Consider the following 23,560-nt stretch of genomic DNA (forward strand, 5'->3'; position numbering starts at 1 on the left):
TGAAACCTAATGCACTGGTAGTATCTTCAAATATCTTGAATGCAGTCTGCATTGAAATACGTAATCTGTTGAGTTCTATAAATGTACTAAACAACACTGATATAGAGAAGGAACAGAGACTTGGGCTGAAGCCAACAGCGCGTCTATAAAGACACTGTTGCTTTCTTGTTTAAATAAAATCACTCTCTGAATATAGATGTTACAATGCTGGCAAAAGTTCTCTTAAAATGAGAGAGCTAGTGAGGATTTAAAGTTGTAACCATATATAGGCAACTTGGTTGTATTGATTTAACACAATCTATTGAATAAGGAAATACAGGAGAGTGGAAGTATACTGTAAGTGACAGAGCAACTCGCAGATAGTCTGGTTTTCTATGTGCCCCATCCTATCTATCTATATATATATATATATATATATATATATATATATATATATATATATATATATATATATAGCACAACATTCCTGGCTATAAGTCCCAGGGTGACAGCTTGGTTCCAGGTCTATGGCTGCACTCTGACATTTCCATGTGGTGTGAACACATACTTGCCAACTTTAAGTTGGTGAGGTACCGGGAGGGCATGAGGAGTGTATGGTCAGAGATGGTGAAGCTTCGCAAATCGTGCCATTTTGGCCCCACCCCCAGTGACATAATGCATGTTAAGAGTCTCTTTTGCAGTGGGGGCGTAGTCAAAATGATGTGATTCCTTGAGAATCACATCATGCCTAAAGTGGGCAGATGTGGCAGAATGCCTTACTCTCCCAGGATTCTGGGGAGACTTAGACGGAATTTGTGAGTCTCCCGGACATTACAGGAGAGTTGGTATGTATGTGTGCACATGACACATAGGAATAAAGCCTTCTCCCATTCTTTGGGTAAAAATACAAAGAAGAAACAGGCTACTTTATAAAGCAATGTCAATCATCCTCTGCCTTATTCAAAATTGAATAATAGATAATAGATGTAGCGGGTCGAGATCTGTGTGCAGTGCTTGATATTACATTTTACTTGACATTGGGACTGTACTGAGTGTATAGGAGCACTATATATTGTAATACTAGTTGTATTATAGTAGACACAAATATTTGTTAAGGCACAGTCTGAAATCTTCTGAGATATATGTACATTTATGATTATACAGATGCAACACAAGTAAAAATCCATATTTCCACTAATGTAAACTATAGCCGTGGCCAATTAAATTTTAAACCTACAAGTTGAGTTAAAAAGCAATCAATAGTGGGATGAGAAGACCATTTGTTAGAATGTGTGTGCAAGTGTTAGTTTGTCATTTTGTGTGCTGCCTCTCTTAGTTAGCTTATGGTGTGACCATTTGAATTCTGAAACAAACTTTATTACGTATATGAGCATAATCACCAACATACAAGAATTTACTGGGTATAACCACTAGCCAGGGCATCAGCAATAGTATATTAGATTTTGGCTGTGACATGTAAGTTTTTGGAAGTTTCTGGCTCTTGACCACCCTGACCACATAGCCTCTGTGGTCTTAACAATTGTGCTCTATTACATTTCATTTCTTAGTTTTCTTAGATTTATAAGAAGTAACGAGTCATTTCAGAAACGTTTGTTAAGGTGTCATCATTTTACACCTCTTGACCAAGCACGGAAATCACTATATCCAGTAAGACTGATCTGCAGCATAAGAGGAAGTAGAGGTATAAGTGTAAATACAGTATATAATTGTGAAACTGTACAGTATACATATATATATATATATATATATATATATATATATATATATATATATTTTCTGTGTTGCTACATGGCCCTAAATCACCAATTTCTATCTTATGTTATGCATGCTAATTATTGCAGTCATGCAGAGCAGGAATTAACGGGGGTGAAGTGGTGGGCCACTATGGCTTCTGCAATTGAGGGGGTCCAGCAATGTTGGTGCACTCCTCTCTGAAGAACTTCTCTCTTAGTACACCACGGGAGACCCCCACACACTCCCGAGACCCCAACATACCCCCATTGAGGGTATTCCTCTCCTCTAAAAAGAGCAGAGCCCTCTTATGATGGATGCATGCACCAGCCACATGCTTAAAACAGGTCACCCCTTGTTCTTTTCTGAGAAGAGTGGCGGGCCCAAGAGTTTACAGCTGCATCGTCGGTCCCCTACCCAATCTTTGCTAAGGGGCCTAGTGAAGCGATGTTGCTACCCTGCATTCATGCCGTTTTAATTCACAATGGAATACTACAACAGACTAATAAACGTATCAAGGGAATTTATAATAGGCTGCAATTTTGTTATTCCAAGCACAGGAATCAATCTACAGTTTTGTGCGCTTACATCCGTATTTTAAGTTGCGTCGATCTTTAGATATACAGTGTCAATATGTGGTCACATCAAGCCATGCTCTGAGCAAAATTATGATTACTGTAATATCATTAGTGTTTTAAGAATAAAGTATATATCAAAAAATAAAAAGAATAGTTTGGCGATACTCTTAAAATAAGTAACCTGGGCTGGTTATCATTAAAGCAGGTGGTCAAAGAGCGTAGGGTCCCCCTGCAAAAGAAGCAATCAGGACCATACTACTAGTGGTGGAACTACCATTGGTGCCTAAGGTGCAGTGCGCCGGGGCATGGAGATAACGGGCCCACTGCACGGCAGATGCAAAGGATTGGAACTAGCGAGATGTAGACCCGGTTCCCTCCTCCCAGCCTCCCTGCACCGGGGCCCACAGCTCACTAGTTCCGCCTCTGCATTCTACGTCAGACTGTGGTGGTCACACTATAATAGGGAGATGCACAGCCTGAGGTTTCTCTGTCATAATGTAGAACCAGGCTGAGCCCAACAGACAGATCAAACCATATAAGGGATAAAATAATGGTCTCCCCTTTCCCCTTCCCCATTGCTGCCTGGTGGTGGGTACCAGTGCAAAGAGAGTCCAATTACACAACTAAAAGAAAACTGTCACACAAAAGAAAAATAATTATAGAAGCATCCGCACAGTATAAATCTTTTTTTCAATTGAGGTTATTTAAAAATTCCATAAAAAAAAGTTGTTTTTTCAATGTTAGCTATCAAAACCAAAGCTTTTTTGCTCTTTTTCAATTGTGCTAGATACTCACAGCATTGTTGGAGCTGCTAAATGTAAAATGTTATACGTGTCCACCCAATCAATTTTGATTGGATAGACACGTATCTGCAGTAGTATTACATATAATGTGAATATTTATGAAAAAAAAATACAGTTAAAGTGGTATATTTTGTCATACATATAGACATATTCAAGAACATAAGTTGATCTTTTCACCTTTTATTCTGTTACTAACGTATAAAATATTTTATTTTTCAGGTTGTCTGCTGGTCACTAAACAATGGGTATCTGGCAGTAAGTACAATAATGAAAAGCTCTGTAAAGTTATTGCTCTGCAATGGCGTAATTATCTGCTTTCATTTCTGCTTCCTTTATAATCCAGGTGCTCTTCCGAAACCATCCCTTGAACTAATTACAAATGATCCCAGAAATATAATTGTGATGGGTGACACTATTACTTTGAAATGTGTAAAAGGATCACAGAATGCCAACAACTATTACTTGCTGCATATCAATGGAACGGGACACAATGGAACTCTAGAAGAAAGCAGCGGGGAATTCCTCTTCCGGGACATCAAGAATGAAAATAATGGGAACTACGCCTGTAGATACCGTGATGCAGCCTTCTTCTCAGAGTTTAGCTCATCTTTAAATATTTTTGTTCAAGGTAAGGTGTATTGTTGAAAACGTTACTTTCTGAACGGTAATCTGTAAAGTTGGTTCACTCTAGAGTAATTACTGTACGGGAAATAAGTGAATAGTAAAATATCAGTATGTTGGTTCATTAGATGTTCGGTGCGCAGGAACAAAAAGAACATATATCGAAATCTCTCCTTCCTCACCAGGGGGCACATTTATCAATATTCACATAAAGTGAAAAGTAGTTTTTAATCCTTATCGCAATGATAAGGATTGAACTACTTCTCACATTTATGTACAGCCCTGCACAGAAACAGCAGTTCCGAAAAACTGCTGTTTCAGTGATAAAAAAAATCATACTTATCCCCCTCTTCGGAAGCGCTGTCTCCGGGTCTTCTCTTCACTCTTCAATTGCGCATGTCCAGTTCCAAAAACTGGACATGCGCACACAGATCCCCTCTCTGTCTCTGCAACGATAGTTGCAGAGAGAGCGCGCTGAGTGACAGGGAGGGATCATGTGATCCCTCCCCACATGCGCTGTCCAGCTCTGCTCTCCGGAGCAGAGCTGACAGCATTAGATTTCTTCAATTCGGATGATGTACGCCAGCTTCAGCTTCGCATCCTTATTGTAAAGACCCTGTACACCCTTTGATGCTGGTAGGAAAAAAACCCTCTACAAACCATAAAGGGCATCTATTTTAAACCACATAAAGTCCGTAGCATGTATGAGTCATATAGCTGATAACATTGGGAATGAGAGTGGTACACGAGACACTACCCATGGGGAAGATAGGTAAACAAAATCTTAAAAACTGACCAGGCTCTGAAAGGTCCCACAAGATACATTTCTAATGTCTAAACCACCCTTAATTAATAGAGACAGCAGAAAGGAATAGGGACAGATACAGTCTCAAGTATGAGTATGCAATTAAGAAACATCATTCCTCATTTCTTCTACATACAAGTCACAGGACGATTGCAATGGTTATGAACATATAGAATAATGCAGAAAGCATCAAAGGCCTCCCCAAGGAAATAAGACAATCACACCATATAAATACCATTGCTTCAGCATGGCATTAGGCTATCTCCATTTAACAAAAATATAAAGTTGCAAAACTAAGCAACATTACATAAATTGGCTCAAATATCCACTTTGAAGCACATCAAGGTTAGAGGCTTCCAGCTACAGCACTCCCAAAAAATTCAATGGGCATCTGACACCTCTGATCAGATTGCTAGGAGACAGTTAGAGGTATGGCAGAGGCCCTACTGAGTGTAATACATCATTCTTTTCAAATAATGATGCTCTAGAAAAGAGGAATACATTGTGGGGAGCCTGGTAGCTGTCTTGTAGCACTGGTACCATGTGTTTCATTCCAACCAGGGTATTATCGGTGTAGATATTGTATGGTCTTCCAGGGTTTCATGGGTTTTCTCCAGATACTCCGGGTTCCATTCGCAGTTCCAAGTCATAAAATTATATAACACCCTGTCACTGTGTGTGTGGCCCTGGGGTGTATAGGTGGGTAATGTACATACTCACTTGCACTTTCCTTTGCCCTGGATAGCTCTCTGGCCTGGGTATCAGTGAGCAGAAGGTCCCCACACATCCAGGTTTTCAGCAGTGTCTCTTTAAGGTGTTGGGGCACCAGTGGCGGGGGGGGGGGGGGGTTTGGCGATCGGGGCAGGGGCTTGCTGCCAGCTGCTGCACACTATGTGCAGGTCCGTTCAGCAGAGACAGGCAGGGACAGTGTGCTGCCCGGCTGCTCTGATTGTGATTTAGAGCGGCCGGGCAGCACACTCTCCCTGCCTGTCTCTGCCGAACGGACCTGCACATAGTGTGCAGCCGTAGACCGCCTTAGCTGTCAAAAACGGGGAGGGAACTGAATCACTCTAGGTAAAATTATTTTCTAGATCCGCCCCAGTGGGGCATAGATGTGGTCTCAATTATTTGGTCGCCAGACCATCTCTATTACAATAAACCCTTTATTTACACACCTCTTCACTCCAGCACACTACTTGAGTTGCAAATAACACTAAAATAAATATGTGCATCTCCTTTCTCACTCCAGCACAGATAATCACAGCCCCTCTGTGGGGACCTTATCCCTTGGGCTATAACACATACTTGTTGTTCTCTATCTGCCCCTCCTGGGATTCTCACACTCGGTTGAATTTGTTCAGTCTATATCACCCTCTCCGTTTCAGCCTTGCTTGGTAGATCTGCCACCCTCACTAGTGTCCTCTTGCAGTCTCTTCACTCACCCCTTGGGCTAGAACATCCTCTCTCACCATACCCCTCTGGGTCACATTAAATACTGTTACATTGCACCTGCGCAATCTAGTATTAGCCAACAGGGACACTGAGAAGTGTAGTCCCCACTCGGCTTCAGAGGTTTTATAAGTATTATTATTATTTTTATTATTCTAATCTACCATCCCATTAGATTATAGAGAGGACAACAAGTATATAGGAAAAAAGCATGAACATAAAGTTTTCCCTAATATCCAATTAACAACTTAATATACAGTTCAGATATTACCTGCATAAATTGTACAGTGTATTTACAAGCAGAGGTTTGGGGGTATGGCACTACGGGTCCTGGAGGTGAGGGTGGCACAACAATGCCAGGTAATCCACATCCAGGGCCCTGGCTCCTGCCTGAGGCCTCCCTCAAAAGAGCAGACGGGAGTCCACTTATGAGCCGCTCAAGGGTCAGAGTGAGCATGCTCAGAAGAGTTCCCCCCGCTCTGCTCTGTTGAGCAAAGAAAGGGGCCCATGAGGAAAGAATGGCGTCACTGGGCCAAATATTGCTATGGGACCTTGCGATGCACTGTTCCTCTCCTGCTTACAAGTCTCATAGTTGCTTAAAAGGTATTGTAAGTTGATTTTAAAGCTAAAACAATGTCATTAATTTCTAAATGTAATTTTTTTCTGATACTTAATATAGAATAAAATACTAGGCAAAGAGCTTTTCTCATTGTGAAATGCATACTCCACTGTGTCCAGCTTTATAATGCTGTTTATATTAATGGGTTTTTTTTCCTCTTTTTTTCATTAAACAGAAAAGTTTCCAAGGCCCTCAATAAATGTTAGTCCGCGGAGAGTTGTCCAGCCAGGAGCAGCCATCACAATCACTTGTAGAGCACATCGTGCAAACATTAGATTTACTATACTAAAGAATAACGCTATTATCACCCAGGGCTCTGATGATGGAAGTAAATTTTCATACGTAATAAACGCGGCTAACAATGAAAATGAAGGATATTATTCATGCATATATGAAAGCAAAAATGGAAGCTCAGTTCATCTCAAATCTGTAAGAAGCAATCCAATGAGGATATCAGTTCTAGGTAAATACTTAAACTCTCTCTCACCATCTCTCTCTATTTTATCTATCTATCTATCTATCTATCTAATATCTATTTTTCTTTCTATCTCATATCTATCTATCTATCTAATATCCATCTATTTATTTATCTATATATGTAATACCTATCTATCTATCTATCTATCTATCTATCTATCTATCTATCTATTTTTCTTTCTATCTCATATCTATCTATTTATTTATTTATCTATATATATGTAATATCTATCTATCTTTCTATCTATCTTTCTAATATACATCTATTATCTATCCATCTATCTATCCAAGTGTCTATCTATCTATCTATCTATCTATCTATCTATCTATCTATCTATCTATCTATCTATCTATTTTTCTTTCTATCTCATATATCTATCTATCTATCTATTTATTTATTTATCTATATATATGTAATATCTATCTATCTTTCTATCTATCTTTCTAATATACATCTATTATCTATCCATCTATCTATCCAAGTTTCTATCTATCTATCTATCTATCTATCATATCTATCTATCTATCTATCTGTGATTTATTACACAATTGCTTTCTGGTCAGAATATCTGTACATTATCTGTGGTTTTGCTATAATGAATCGTATAATTTACTGTTATCACTTTACATAATTACACCTGTTTACACTTATCTATGCACCTTGGAGCCTCTCTATCATATCTATCTATCTATCTATCTATCTATCTATCTATCTATCTATCTATCTATCTGATATCTATTGTCTATCTATCTATCTATCTATCTATCTATCTATCTATCTATAGTCTATCTAATATCTATCGTCTATCTATCTATCTATCTATCTATCTATCTATCTATCTATCTGTCTATCTATCTATCTATCTATCTGTCTATCTATCTAATATTTATTGTCTATCTATCTATCTATCTAATATCTATCGTCTATCTATCTATCTATCTATCTATCTAATATCTATCGTCTATCTATCTATCTAATATCTATCGTCTATCTATCTATCGTCTATCTATCGTCTATCTATCTAATATCTATCTAATATCTATCGTCTATCTATCTATCTAATATCTATCGTCTATCTATCAATCTGTCTATCTATCTAATATTTATTGTCTGTCTATCTATCTATCTAATATCTATCTAATATCTATCGTCTATCTATCTATCTATCTATCTATCTATCTAATATCTATCTATCTATCTATCTATCTATCTATCTATCTATCTATCTACTCTCTCACAGGTAACTAATAGATTTATATCACATTCAAACGGCAAGCTAAACCAATAAGTCTTCTGAGAGTACAATGCAGGATTGGTCCATGAAATCACATGTACTTCCCCCTCCACCAGTCAGGCTCAGCATATTATGCTCAATCACCCTTCTCCCCGAGAAACCCAAAGACACCCTAAGACTACACACAAAACAGTATTATTATAATAATAACTAATAATTGAGTTGCACTCTGCCATTTTGTAATTTTTTTGTGATTTTTCTTGTTGTTGTTCTTTTCTTACATTGAGCCACTTTCTGAAGTGCCAGAAGAGCAGTAAGTATTAAATACGTAATAGGTTTTTCTATAATAAATGTTAATTTCTAAATTTATTGGAAATTATGTTTCAATGCAAAGGTTAGTTTCAGTTTTTTTCTTTGCTGTGGCTTCCAATAACAGTTATAAATACCCCAGTTTCATCAATTTCTCAATTAGCTGGAATGAAAAGCTTCCTTATAAATGGGTTTATAAAATAATCTACATATTAGATTTATATGTTTTTTTCAGTACAATTTCAATGTGCATGAAAGAAAAAAGGTGGATACTTTATGTAGAAAACAAACTGCCCCATAGCTTTTGCCTCCCTAGGTCCACACCTACTGTGCATAATGCTAAATCAGACCCTGTATATTTAGAACTTCTAGGGGTATATTTACTAAACTGCGGGTTTGAAAAAGTGGAGATGTTGCCTATAGCAATCAATCAGATTCTAGCTATCATTTTGTAGAATGTACTAAATAAATGACAGCTAGAATCTGGTTGGTTGCTATAGGCAACATCTCCACTTTTTCAAACCCCAGTTTAGTAAATACACCCCCTAGACTGGATTCCTCACTGTGAAAGTCTTGTGCTTATCCTTTTGTACTCATTATCAGTTGGGGGTCACCCTTTGTAGCTCAGTTTTTGTTGCATGAAATATATCTGACCTAACTTATCTTATAAACTGATATGCATTCTGCTAATTTATATGGTTTTAGGATTGGCTGCTCCTTCGCTGACTTGTGAAGAAGATCCAAATGATAGTAGAAAGTTCCGAATCAACTGTACCATACCAGAATCAACTGCACCATTGGATGAGTTGTACTTTTTCCTACTGAATGGCAGCAAATTAATTGAAAATGAAGTCAGAGCTAAAGACAAGAGCGTGACATTTATCGTTGCCAAACCTCCGCATATTACAAAGAAATATCTTTGTATGTATCAGATTGAACATGATTCTGAGGACCTTGCAGATTCCCTTTACAGCGCTGAAAAATATCTGTGGGAAGGTAAGTGATACAAGAAAGTGGTCAACATTAAAATGCTTGTTTCAGAAATATTTACTATTTTCATCATCTATTTATTTATATAGCGCCACTAATTCTGCAGTACTGCACAGAGAGCTCATTCACGTCAGTCCCTGCCCCATTGGAGCTTACAATCTAAATCCCTTAACATACACACACACATAGACTGAGAGAGACTAAGGGCAATTTAATAGCAGCCAATTAACCTACTAGTATAATTTCGGAGTGTGGGAGGAAACTGGAGAACCTGGAATAAACCCACGCAAACACGGTGAGACCATACAAACTCTACACAGATAAGGCCATGGTCAGGAATTGAACTCATGACCCCAATGCTGTGAGGCAGAAGTGCTAACCACTAAGCCACTGTGCTGCCCATTGGGCTTTGTACTGTTTTATATATCTATGTTCAACTTCCACTGGGCAAGTTACTGAAAAAAACTGAAAAAGTGACTTATTGCCTCATAGGGAAGATTCGAGAACACAGCTGCTTTCATGTAGCAAATAATCCACATAACATATAAAGCGCAATCAGTTTAGATGAATAATACAACTGAGCATCAGTCACATGGCATGTAGATTGCACCAACTTGTGCTTAACCCTTTCCCACTTTTTTTTATTTATTTATATATTGCACTGTACAGTGGGTATAGAGTCACTCACATTAGTCCCTGCCCAATTGAAACTTAAATTCCAAATTACCTATCACACACACTAGGGTCCATTTTTGTCAGAAGCCAATTAACTTACCAATATGCTTTTGGACTGTTGGAGTAAACTGGAGCACCCAGAGGAAACCCACATTAACATGTTGGAATCGAATCCATGAACCCAGTGCAGTGAGGCAACAATACAAGCCACTGTGCCACCAGGCTGTACCACTTCCATAAAATGGAGAGGGTGGGGACAATCTGGCACAAACCAGCAAAACCGTCATGCTTTGCAGGATATCAAATCGCGTCATTAGTCTAAAAGAGACGCGCTCCATCTGCAATAACCAACAAATTCCCAGCCGTTGCACACAATGGGCCTGAGTCATTAAGGAAAGTAAGGCAAAGAAGGAGTAAATTTGATCCCGAACAAACCATGTTAGAATGCAAGGGGTGAAAATTAGTTTATTATTGTGCAAGTAAGAAAAATACTGGCTTCTTTGTATGTAGCACACAAGTACCTGATAGCTTATTTGTACACTGAAATTTAAAGTTGATCTAGGACATGCCTTACCCCAACTATAATTCTGCCTTCACATTTTATAAATTTACCTCCCCCTCCAATGCAACATGGTTTTGCCTTACTTACTTATTTTTGCTTAACTGTCCTTAATTAATCAGGTCCAATGTGTTACAATAAAGTCCTTAACACAGTTCATGTTATACTCAGAGCATTTCCATGGTTCACAAATAGAACAATAGACAGAACGTAACACATACTTGCCTACTTTCGGCAAGTGCAGTCTGGGAAAGGGGCGTGATTAGAGGACGTGATTTTCGTTGCCGTGGGCGGGGCCAAATGATATGTTTGCCAGTGCCCCGCCCCCCCGCAACAGAAATGACGTTTTGTCGCGGGGACAGGACCAAAATAACGTGATTCACCGTGAATCACGTCATTTTGGCCAGGCAATTTGCGGGATGCGGGATACTTGCCTGCTCTCTCGGGAGTCCATGAGACCGACCCAAAATTCGGGAGTCTCCCGGACATTCTGGGAGAGTTGGCAAGTATTACGTAACCAGTTCATCAATTGGCTTATCAATTGTCCTGCCTACCCTTAAGCTACTTGTAAAGTGCATTTAACTTTATATAACTTTATCTTTATGTGAAACAAAGCTCATACATCCAACTTGACTATATCCCTATTTGTTTCCAGCAAACTGTGACTTACTCTCAAACTTCTCACCATATCATCTTTGGAGCTATTCTCCTATTTCTCTGAGGCCTCCTGCTGCCATCCCTTCATGCATTTCTTCCTTTAAATATAAGCCTCAGACCACACCATTTACCTTTTATCTGGTACACTGTCCTTCGAAACTTCCCCTAATACCCCATTCATACTGCACCAAAAACCCAGGTTTTTGCAGAGGCACGCTGAAAAACCCGGGTCTTGGTGCAGTATGAATAGTCCAACCACAAAATCCCGGGTCTAAAATCCCGGGACTTAGACCCGGGATTTTGCGAGGGGTAATTCCCGTGTTGGACCCCGCTCGCCTGCAGTATGAATGGTACAACCCGTGTAATTCCCGGGTCTCACCATTCATACTGTAAAAATAAATAAATTGTGAAATAAAAAAAAAAAAGATTTTAATTAAAAAAAAATACATAAGAAATGTTTACATAACTTATTTTCAGCCAGCGGTGTCTCCGGTGCGTTGCCGGCTGTCAGGGGGACCTCTGGGTACTAAAATGACGTTATTTCTAATGGACTAGAAATGACGTAATTTTAGTACCCAAAGGTCCCCCTGACAGCCGGCAACGCACCGGAGACACCGCTGGCTGAAAATAAGTTAAGTAAACATTTCTTATGTATTTTTTTTTAATTAAAATCTTTTTTTTCACTTTTTTTTTTCTAAAACCCGGGTCGGGCAGGTGCAGTATGAACCCGCCTGACCCGGGAATCTTGTTATCTATACTGCCCTGTGCCCCGGCAATATCCCAGGTTAACAACCCGGGATATTGCCGGGGTGGCAGTATGAAAGTGGTATAATATTCTAGGAAATTCCCCTGCACTACAACTAGTGTTTCTAAGTAGACCTCTCCCGACATCATACTACTCCATCGTCTACTGTGCCATAAAGCAACCATTATCCACCTGTGGAGAAAATACAAGGGGATTAAATTAAACAATAAATACCTGACACTTTACATTTAAATATTTAGGGTAGATTCATCATACCTTCTAAAAAGGAAAAAAAGGAGGTGTTGCCCATAGCAACCAATCAGATGGCAGATTCAGGGTAAGGCAAGCATCAACTGGGCATCATAATGGAATGTTCTTTTCTTGTGACACAATTAGATGTGGATGAACGCCCAGATATACCGATTAAGAGGCAATTTCTTACAGGACCTAGAGGGCAGGTGTAATGATACACCATGATGATGATAAGCAGCAACTAGCTGATTTTTATTTAATTAAATTGAATATAATTTGTATTTTTGTTTGTATTTAATGACATCTTATATTGAAAATGCGACTTTCACTTTTATTAATAACAGTCAAAACATTATTCTCTCTCTCAATATTCTCTCTATGTTATTGTGTCATAATTTATTACTTAAATGGTTTGACCACTTTCAGAAAAAGACATTATTACATACATGTTTATTTTAATTATGCCTATTAATCCTTATTAGTGCTGTTTAAGGGGACATACTTAGTGCTCTCCATGCCCCCATTATCTGAATCTAATTTCCACTGTATGGAAACACAATTTGGATGTTATGAAAATAGCAAACCTCAAACAGTATTCCTAGGGGTATATTTACTAAACTGCAGATTTGAAAAAGTGGAGATGTTGCCTATAGCAACCAATCAGATTATAGTTATCATTTATTTAGTACATTCTACAAAATGACAGCTAGAATCTGATTGGTTACACTGACAATGCATTTATCATAGAAATCAATTATCTATATTTACAGCTACCCAAATTGTGTTTGGAGGAATGCCCCACAACACATTTGGTGTGTGACCGTGTACAGAAACGTACACCTGTACTGGTCTCATACTGGCTGCTGGGCCAATATCAGCAGGTCTGTATGTTCAATTTCAATGTCTGATAACAATAACTTTATTGCAAATGTTGGGATCATTATCATCCATTTGGGTAAAAGTGCACCAGAAAAAGATTCTATAGTGGAGGCTAATCTAATATAATCTAATCTTGTTACCTAAAGACGTTTATTGAAATCATATCTTTATTTGTTTTCATTACAATGTTTTATTGTGTGTTAGACTGCTTTTTTCTTTCTCCCAAGTAAATATTGAAATTAAAATAATATTGTGGTCAGTAGTAATAAGAAAATTGTGTGAAAATTATTAAACCGGGGGAAAAAAAGAGAAAAAGTCACCTTTTAGGCTCTCAGCACCTGGTTAGTACATTTAAATGTTATATTTAAATAACCTGGGTGGTATAATGCCATCCAGCATTCATTTCTTCTATATTTGTAGGGTTCAATATATTTTAATTTATCTTTCACATGACAGGTTGTCCTATCACAATATTCACTTGACGTTCTGAATGTCTTGTAGTTTACTAATTATGGGCCTGATTCATTAAGGATCTTAACTTAAGAAACTTTTTATTTAAGTCTCCTGGACAAAACCATGGTACAATGCAAGGGGTGCAAATTAGTAGTCTGTTTTGCACATAAGTTAAATACTGACTAGCACACAAATATCAACTTTAAATTTCAGTGTACAAATAAGCTATCAAGTATTTGTGTGTTACATGAAAAAACAGTCAGTATTTAACTTATGTGCAAAACAGAAAACTAATTTGCACCCCTTGCATTGTAACATGGTTTTGTCCAGGAGACTTAAATAAGAAGCTTCTTAAGTTAAGATCCTTAATGAATCAGGCCCTACTTTATTAACGTATGAGTTCTTATTGCAGGAGAGGAGAAAAAAGTCTAGTAGTTTGGTGTAGGTGGGACAGTAGGTGCTCTGTTATATGCGTACCAGCTTTATGAGTAAGTCAGGCATAGCAATATGTAATATCCTCAGGTCTAGGGGAATTCATGTATCACTGTTCCTTGTGATTTCAAGCAGAAGTACCGGAAATAAAGTAGACAACCAAAAATGGTGTAATATTTTCAACTAAGTGCAGCACCCAAAATAGTAGTGAATCTGCCTACTAAATAGGAGAAAATAGAAGGCTTATCTGAGACAATCCTGTTGCTGCTTCAGAGCCACTTCAACTACAATTTTTATTACTCCAAAATGGATAAACAACCACATGATGTAGCATGTAAAACTTTCTAATATTTAGATAATATAATACCATACTTGCCGACTCTCTGACTCAGGTCACGTGACAGGGGTAGGAGGGGGCGTGGTGACATCTTTGCATTGAATGTGGGGACGGAGCTCAATGACACAATTAAGCCCTGCCCGAAATTCTGGAGCCTGCCGGGAATTTCCTGGAGAGTAGGCAAGTACATAAAGAAGATAAGTTGTTTTCTAAAGCATAGGATACCCTAGACCAGGCCTGGTCAACCTGTGGCAATCCAGGTGTTGTGAAACTACAAGTCCCAGCATGCTTTGCCTTAAGACAGCCAGCAGCTGACAGAGCATGCTGGGATTTGTAGTTTCACAACAGGAGGAGAGCCACAGGTTGGACAGGCCTGTCCTAGAGGATAACTGCTACTGGTCTATATGTGCAGTCATCTTGCGCCTCCACTATCAAGCCCCATTGGAACATGTGTGTTGTTGTCCAGGATACGTCCTTGTGTGGCTGGTACACATATAAGGCCATTGGCGGGAATCGAACTCTTGAGCCCAGTGCTGTGAAGCAGAGGTGCTTACCACTAAGTCACTGTGCTGCTCCTACTTTGTTTTGACTCACTCATTGCAACAGACTTTGGCGGGGATCCAGTCTGACCACTGTTACTTTTGTGAAACACTTAAGTTTTACTGTTGCAGAGAAGCTGCTAAATTTAAAAGTCGTTTTATTCGTAAGGCAGCAGAAATAAAATAATTTACATATCACATTATTATCAATAGGGGAGTATTAATTAAAACAATATACATGGATATCTCTCTTTTAAAGCTTGAGAAAATGCAGAATGAAACAGTTATATGTATTGACATTTCCGCATTCTCTACAAGGTTGTTTATCTGCTTTAAATTATAATATTTCAGATCTACCCCAACCTTCAATGCATTTGGAACCTGACTCTACTAACGATGACATGAAGATTCGCTGCATGGCCCCAAGAGAGTACAAAGAAATGCAATTTCAGCTACTGAATGACACCCGTGTGATTGCAGAACATGCAACAAACCACACCAGCAGTGCAATATTCACAATAAAGACAAGTCAATATCCTAAAGAAAAACTTTCTTGCAGTTACCGCATAAGACTTGATTGTGGATTTGTAGATTCTAGGAGCTGTAAATACTGTAAGTCTTCATATAAAGCTTACCCTGTTAGATATAAGTAACTTATTTATCAGTATAATATACGAAATAATGCTATACTGTAACCTATAGAAACCAGACATTAGAGCATAGTCAGACTAATGAGAGATTATACAGTATCTTCTTGGTTGCTATAGGTTACAGCAATCATCATCACTTATTTATAAAGCGCCACTGATTCCGCAGCGCTGTGCAGAGAACTTATTCACATCAGTCCCTGCCCCATTGGAGCTTAGTCTAAATTCCCTAATATACACACAGACAGAGAGAGAGAGACTAAGGTCAATTTTGATAGTAGCCAATTAACCTACTAGTATGTTTTTGGAGTGTAGGAGGAAACCGGAGCACCCGGAGGAAACCCACGGGGAGAACATACAAACTCCACACAGATACGGCCATGGTCGGAAATTGAACTCATGACCACAGTGCTGTGAGGCAGAAGTGCTAACCACTTAGCCACTGTTCTTGCCCTAGCTCATTGCTCTTAGCTCTAAAAAATGTGCAGAATTGTTGTCTGTTTTACTATCTAAAACTTTTAATGACATACACACATACTTGCCCTTACTGGAAGAATAGACATTCTCCTGCATCATAGTGGGTGGGGTTTAATAATGCACATTTGCATCATAAGCCCAACGCCCTGCTAGACAACGTTGTTAATTTGGCCATTTCCTGGCAGGGGGCAGGACTGCAGTGGCATAATGGCGCCATAACGCCCCTAATACACGACCTAGTAGAGGCAAAAGCAAAAAGGTAGTTTAATAGACAAATACAAACATCTTATTAACAACTCTGTTAGATTAATATTGCTACAAGGTCTGATATTGAGATGTCCGTATTGGACTTGAATCAAGGAAAGAGCTAACGAGATGCACACACAGTGGAAGCAATATTTTTTCTCACTGGACCAATATTCACGAACACTGGTCAGGATGTGCCTCAGCAATGTCACTGGCTGCTAGTAAATACTTTGCATTCTCATGAATATATATATATATATATATATATATATATATATATATATATATATATATATATATACATCTCATCCTCATCGTCATCAACATTTATTTATATGTATATATATATATATATATATATATATATATATATATATATATATATATAATGTCATTAAGAGATTCACATTATGTGCACAAAAGTTCCATAACATGACATTATATTTGCTTGTAGTAGTTATGTACAAAATAAGTCGCTTAGTAGCCATTAATGGAGTAATTTCCATCATGCCAAACAGTGCGCCTGCTATTAGACCCTGAGGTAGGGGGCGGCTATGTGAGGACTATCTACCCTGGAGTCTTCAGCTCGCTCTTCTGAGAAGGTGTGATGGCTGGTGCATATGCGGTGGCGCCCAAGGGCTTTTAGTTACACTTTAATGAGGAAAACACAAAAGGACTCTACTGTGCATAAATAAAATTGCTATGTGGCCCAGCGTCTGCTAATTACTCACCACCTGATCACTATTTTCTAGGGATCGTGGTAAATTACACTAACACTTTATTAAAAGTTTAGTTATTCTCCTCTGACAGTGACATAAAAGTACAACATTACCAACATAGTAAGATTTCACAATAATATAGCAAATTTTGTCTACAATTTATATTCCATAAGTGACAAACTTTCGTGTTAAAGCTTAAACTACATGTCCCAGCTGCATATAGTAAAAGAAATACATGACTAACTTCAATTTATGGGTGGTATATTTGTGTTTAGGTCATAAGCACTGCCATGAAGGTGCATTTTGTAATCATTTTTTGCACCAGATGAAAGGACTGTCCACACATCAACAATCATTTTTACATTTTCTGATGTGCTTTGCTCTTATACCTGCTGTTAGAGTCAAATAATTGGATGAAAGAAAGTATATTGATTAATATTGTTTTACCGTGCAATTGAGATCAGTACGCCACATGTCATGGCGCAATCGCACGATAAATAACGCACGCATACATTCGCACTTACACATTCACATTTTGTATATAGTTCATTTTTATAATAGTTCCAATCCACAGTCGTTTGTTATTTAGTTTATAGTTAAATGTTATAATGTTATATGTACACGTTAGTGAGATCTAAGGTTCAGGTCACAGGAAACATATCATGTCTGGTATCATTCTAATCCCCTATTTATTCGTAGACGTCCGGTTCTATCACCGAAAGGATCGCTCCTTGCGTATACTAGTTATGGATGATAGGGAATAAATGATTAGAATGATATTGTCTGTGTAATGCTAATAGACCAGTTTAAACCAGTTCTTGGAGGGAAAATTAAGTATGCATCTTATGGAGAGCTGACCCCCACCCTTGGAAAGTTAACCCCCACCTCTGGAGGGTGTCATTTGAACTGACCTATGGACTGCATTACACTGGACCTTCCTGAAGCCTGAACCTATGGAAACATGCCAAGTCATCTGCATTGTTTTCATTATATAACTGACTGTACTTAAGTGAGGGCTCTGGGACCAGCATGCAGTCACTCTGACCACAGTCTTCAGGACTGAAGGACTGTATAGCTGGATCCATGACAGCGCAGCACAGCGCAGCATCGCACAGCGTATGTATCGGCTGTACTTATTTATTGAATTGTTATTCTATTTACTTTTACTAAATAAATTGCTTGTGCTTTGGAACCACAAATCACATAGACAATGATGATTGGGAAACGATAAATAACTTTAATACTGCACACTAACCTATCAATATTGTTGCTCTCAGTTTCAGACACCTACACATTGATGTTCGTCCGACATATCCTCTCAGCATTGGTGTTAATTCTGATGGGCATCATTATACTGATGCACTTCAGAGGACTCCGGAAGGCAGAGGAATATAGACCGGCTCTACCATCTACACGGGTCAGATTTGAACAAAGGGCTGATGATACTCAGGTGGTGTGGAAGTGAATAGGAGACTTCACCTGCTACAGAAGCCAATATGTAGCTTCATTGACACAATTTCAGCACATGTTTTTATTTGTAATAACGTTCTATGGAAAACTTATTCAGTGAAATATTTTATTCTTGCTCTGCTCAGCCCAGTGGAGAGCAGCAAAGGATCAGGTAAAAGTATTTGTTTCAGCAAAGAGTTTTTAAATCACGTTATCCTTTCATTTAGTGTAGAAGAAACAAGAAATACAAATATAGAAAATTGTGAAGGCGCAGTGCAAATGCAGGATTTTGTTTCTAGCCCCTTTCTGTGCATTTGCCTCAGTTCCTTGATGAATCATGCCCGGGAAGTTTGAGATTTCCTTATAGAATATAGAGTAGTATCAGTATTAAACCCATACTTACCTACTCCCTACTTACCCTACTTGTTTCCGGGAGAGGGGCGTGACTAGGGGGCGGTGTGCGGTCAAACGCATCATTTTGGCCCCGCCCCCGTGACTGAAATGACGGTAAAAATGGCGCGATTCAATGGGGGAATTCCGGGATGCGGGAGAAATGCCAACTCTCGCGAGAGCCCGGGAGACTGACCCGAATTTCGGGAGTCTCCTGGACTTTCCGGGAGAGTTGGCAAGTATGAGTAAACCTTATTCAGTAATTGAGTTGAGATATTCTAATGAATTTGAGGACTTTTTTGAACTTTCAAAACATGTTCATCCTCAGCATTGCACATCATCTAAGGGGGCAGTGATCAGGGATCTTCCATTACTTTTAATAGGAACAATAGGATGGACACTTCTATGTCTAGCCTTAAACCTACCCCAATGCAGGCACATTCTATACACCTTGTGCCTTTATATATGCACATGGTTATTAAAACATAATAATTAAATCCCCACAGTGTTTAGTTCATAAAAGCACTGACCCATAGCAATGAACGGAGATTCGGAACCAGAGGCTGTAGAGATTATAAATACTATTTCATATTATTACATTGCTAGGATTGTAGTGAATTAACACCACATTCAAATCAAGCGTTTTACTTTCTCCTGTGACATTATCCTAAGCATGTGCTTTAAAACATCCTCTTAATGCCAATGAAAATATGCAAGAAATAAAGGCCACTTCTTACTATATTTTCTTCCCAACAGCAAAATGTTGGGTCTTTGAAATTGGACATGTAAAAATGTAAAAACAGGTTTCAAAAGAAATAATAAATGAAATGGCCAGATAATTACTGCACACATTATTACCAACTCATTCATTCGTAATGGTTTATATCAAGTCAGTGGTATAACTACGGCTGGATCAAACCAAGAGGCTACTCTGGGGTCCCATGTTCAGGGGGGCGCAGCAATGCTGGAATTTCTGCTGTTCCAGAACTGAAAGCCCAAATGGTGCTTCGGTGTGCCTGCACTTGTCCCCCGTACATTCCCAGAAGGACAGAGCAGGGGCCTCTGTAGAGGAATGACATCATTCACTGTACCCCCAAATGTTGCTACAGGCCTGGTTGTTACATGTTATGCCCCTGTATCAAGCCATTCTACACATTGAAGGGCTGATTTAGAGCTGGACATAAAACTTATTTTGCATGTGTTACACAAAAATCTATATAAGGATATATACGTATGAATTTTTGTATCATTGAGTTGCAGCCCTTTGTGTCTGGAGAGCAGGGGCGGGCTGGACCGGGGGGCAGCGGGCACCTGTGCCGCTCAGTCTAGCGGCTGTTCGGGTCGGCCGCCTCCCCCCGTCCCCCGCCGTGGATGCAATAACGTTTTTTATATTACCGGCGGCCGCATCCGATGCGGCCGCCTCAGCGCACAGGCGGCCGCATCGCTGGTGCGCCCCCCGGGCTGATACCTCCCAGCCCACGCCTGCTGGAGAGGAATATGGCATTAGATTGAGTGGACATTGGAACTGGCTTTATTATGAGTCACTACCATACAATTGGATACTTTAATTGTAATGATAGATATGTACTTTCACATATAGGGCCTGAGTCATTAAGGAAAGTAAAGCAAAAAAAGAAGTAAATGTTCTCCAGGACAAACCATGTTGCAATGCAAGGGGTGCAAATTAGTTTATTATTTTGCACATGTTTTTTCATGTAGCACACGAATGCTTGATAGCTTTATTTGTACACTGAAATTTATACTTAATTTAGGATATGCCCTGCCACAACTATAAATCTGTCCACACATTTTAAATTTACCTACCCCTCCAATGTGACATGATTTTGCCCAGGTGCAAAGTTTTCATTTTTTATGCACACTTGCCTACTTTCACGGAATTTCCGGGAGAGTAGGCAAGTATGGGAGAGTAGGTAATCTCCCGGAACCTTGTGGAGGGGGGCATGGTGACGTTGTCACGGCACAATAGCCCTGCATCTACTATAAAATGCCGCATTGAATAGCGGGGTCGGGGTTTAATGGTAGGATTGCCCCTCGACCCGCTATTCAATGCTGTGAATTTCGGCATTCTATAGTAGGGGCGGGGCTATGGGGACGTGACGAAGTCACCATGCCCTCCCTACCCCCTGTCACATGACCTGTACCCTGGGATCTCCTGGAAGACACGCTAAAAATGTTGTCAAGTATGTTTTTATGCTTTGCTTTCCGTATTGACTCAAGCCCATAAAGTGAGTCTGGAAAGTGCATAAGGATGTGTAAAGGGCTTTTATATGACTTGTCTGCCTCCTAAATTTAATTTAAATATCTTGTCTTGCAAAATGAAATGTTGTTTTTGCATATGGGAACAATAGGAGGTGCATTTCTGCCCCTAGCCACAGTATACCTAGGAACTGCCCAGGTCCTCCAATCATAAGATGCAAACTATTGCAAGTCCCCGTAGTCTTTTGGAAAATTAATACGCTTCCTGCAAAAATAAGAACAAGTTGTTACAAAATTCTATTTTCTCTGCAGATCTGCAATTTTACAGCTTCAGAAATTATATATGGTGCCATTTCATTATAAACTGCCTTTAGATATTATATGCTGTATATAACTATATACTGTGTCACAATATACTGCTCTGTGATTTTATAGGTACCACAAATGCTTATGGAAAGTTTAATGTATGCATCAGATGCATTCTGTTATAATAAAAGATTACTCTCATTCTTGCAGTTTTTTGTTTTTTTTTACATTTTCTAAGCATCTTACATACAGAGCCTAATTTATCTGGTCTCATATGTTCACGCCCCAATATTTAAACTATGCATGTGCGTATTTATCAGACATTGAGCAACTGAATGACTGGATGAAATGCAGAAGTTAAAATGATCTTGAAACTCTGAGCAGGACTTTTTCCTTTCTATTATCTATTTTTTTCCATTAACATGAAGTCACAAAACACTCACCCCTACAATCTATTTCATACTTGCCAACTTTTGAAAAATCACTTCAGGGAGAAAGTAAAAACCATTGTGGGCGTGTCCCACTTTGCCCAATGGCCGTGCCCAGCTCCGCCCATTGGGCGTGCCCAGTGGAACCTGTAGTACTTTGATCAGCATGGAACCAGTTTGTGTTTGTGTATAGGTGACAATGCAATCACTTGCACATTTCCAAAGAGAAGAATTTTAATATGAAAATAAACATGTTTTAAACAATAAATAAACATTAATTAAAATAAATAATGCACACGTTATCAAAAAAATTATATATAAATAATCAACAATAAGTTATTCACTTTATAATGAATAAATAAATCATGGCTTTAATAAGATAACCTTAGAATTACTTAACAAAACTCTAAAACCTAGCATTGTGCTCAACAGATCTATATCTATGATATATCAAAAAATTACACATTCCAAAAAAATAACTAAGCTTCACTATGTAAACTATATCAAAGTAAACAATCGTGTATAAAGTACAACCTCATAAAAGTTCACAAGAATGAACATGAAACTCAAGCACAAACACACAAAACCACTGATTTTCTCAGTTCACTTGATTACCTCAATTGATAAGTAGCGGACTTTGCTTTACACAAATGCTCCGTAGAGGGTTTGAACTGGTGAAGTTAATGTCTGCAAAAAATTTATTTTGCATTGTAAGAGACTTTTGAAAGTTCCCTCTGTAGACAATTGTCCCCTGAACTCAGTCTTCACTTTGCAAAACATGCTGAACACGAGTTCAATTTCAGCATTGCTGAGAGGGAGGACTAGGTGTGATTTTGCCATATTTGCTAATAAAGGAAACTTTGGGTTCCCTGTTGCTGGATGTGTGACCATCAGGGCCATCTTAACAACATTATGGGCCCCCGGGCAAAGCAGTGCACCGGGGCCCCTAGATATAGATATAGATATATAGATGTATACAGATACAGATATAGATATATAGCGATAGAGATAGATAGATGTACTTGCTCAGTGACCCTTGAAGGTTTTTTTGCAGGTTTTTTTCTTTTGCAGGATTATTTATTCTCATTAAGAGCCGTGGGGCCCCCGGGCACCTGCCCATCGTGCCCAATGGAAAAGATGGCCCTGGTGACCATACTTAGTTCATGCCAAATACAGTCCACTCTTTCCACACCATCCTCTGTGCATTGTCTTACAGAGCATGCAGGCAAGTCACAAAGTATTCAAAAAATTCTTCATGCAACTTTTGGATGATTGAAAGTTCTACCACGTGGAAAATGTTGTGACAGTATTTCAATATCTTCGAATTCTGCTTCTAAGCACTTTCTGTAGTCAAAAATGTTAATTGTCTTGACTACATCGTCCCTAAAGGGAAACTTATTTTTCATATATGTTAGAGCAGAACAATAAAATTCTCTAACTTCCTAAAAAAACTTTCTCACTGCTCAAACCTGAAGTTCATTTAAATTAATAGTATGTAACTCGTGGGGGATTTCTAAACGTAACCCTCCCCTCATT

General features: G+C 38.8%; 1 protein-coding gene across 1 annotated transcript in view; it reads left to right on the forward strand.

Annotated features, from left to right (window-relative positions):
* LOC142106600 (immunoglobulin superfamily member 1-like) overlaps positions 1-21,797 on the forward strand; it is a 28,718-nt gene extending 6,921 nt beyond the window's left edge. Inside the window, exons 2-7 of the mRNA XM_075189604.1 lie at positions 3,332-3,367; positions 3,456-3,740; positions 6,782-7,069; positions 9,333-9,623; positions 15,497-15,757; positions 18,512-21,797. Of these exons, the coding sequence (XP_075045705.1) occupies positions 3,332-3,367; positions 3,456-3,740; positions 6,782-7,069; positions 9,333-9,623; positions 15,497-15,757; positions 18,512-18,699 (1,349 nt within the window). The 3' untranslated portion in view covers positions 18,700-21,797. The remainder of the gene's footprint in view (positions 1-3,331; positions 3,368-3,455; positions 3,741-6,781; positions 7,070-9,332; positions 9,624-15,496; positions 15,758-18,511) is intronic.
* Positions 21,798-23,560: the final 1,763 nt, after the last annotated feature.

Source organism: Mixophyes fleayi, chromosome 11 (assembly GCF_038048845.1).
Source record: "Mixophyes fleayi isolate aMixFle1 chromosome 11, aMixFle1.hap1, whole genome shotgun sequence".
NCBI lineage: Eukaryota > Metazoa > Chordata > Amphibia > Anura > Limnodynastidae > Mixophyes > Mixophyes fleayi.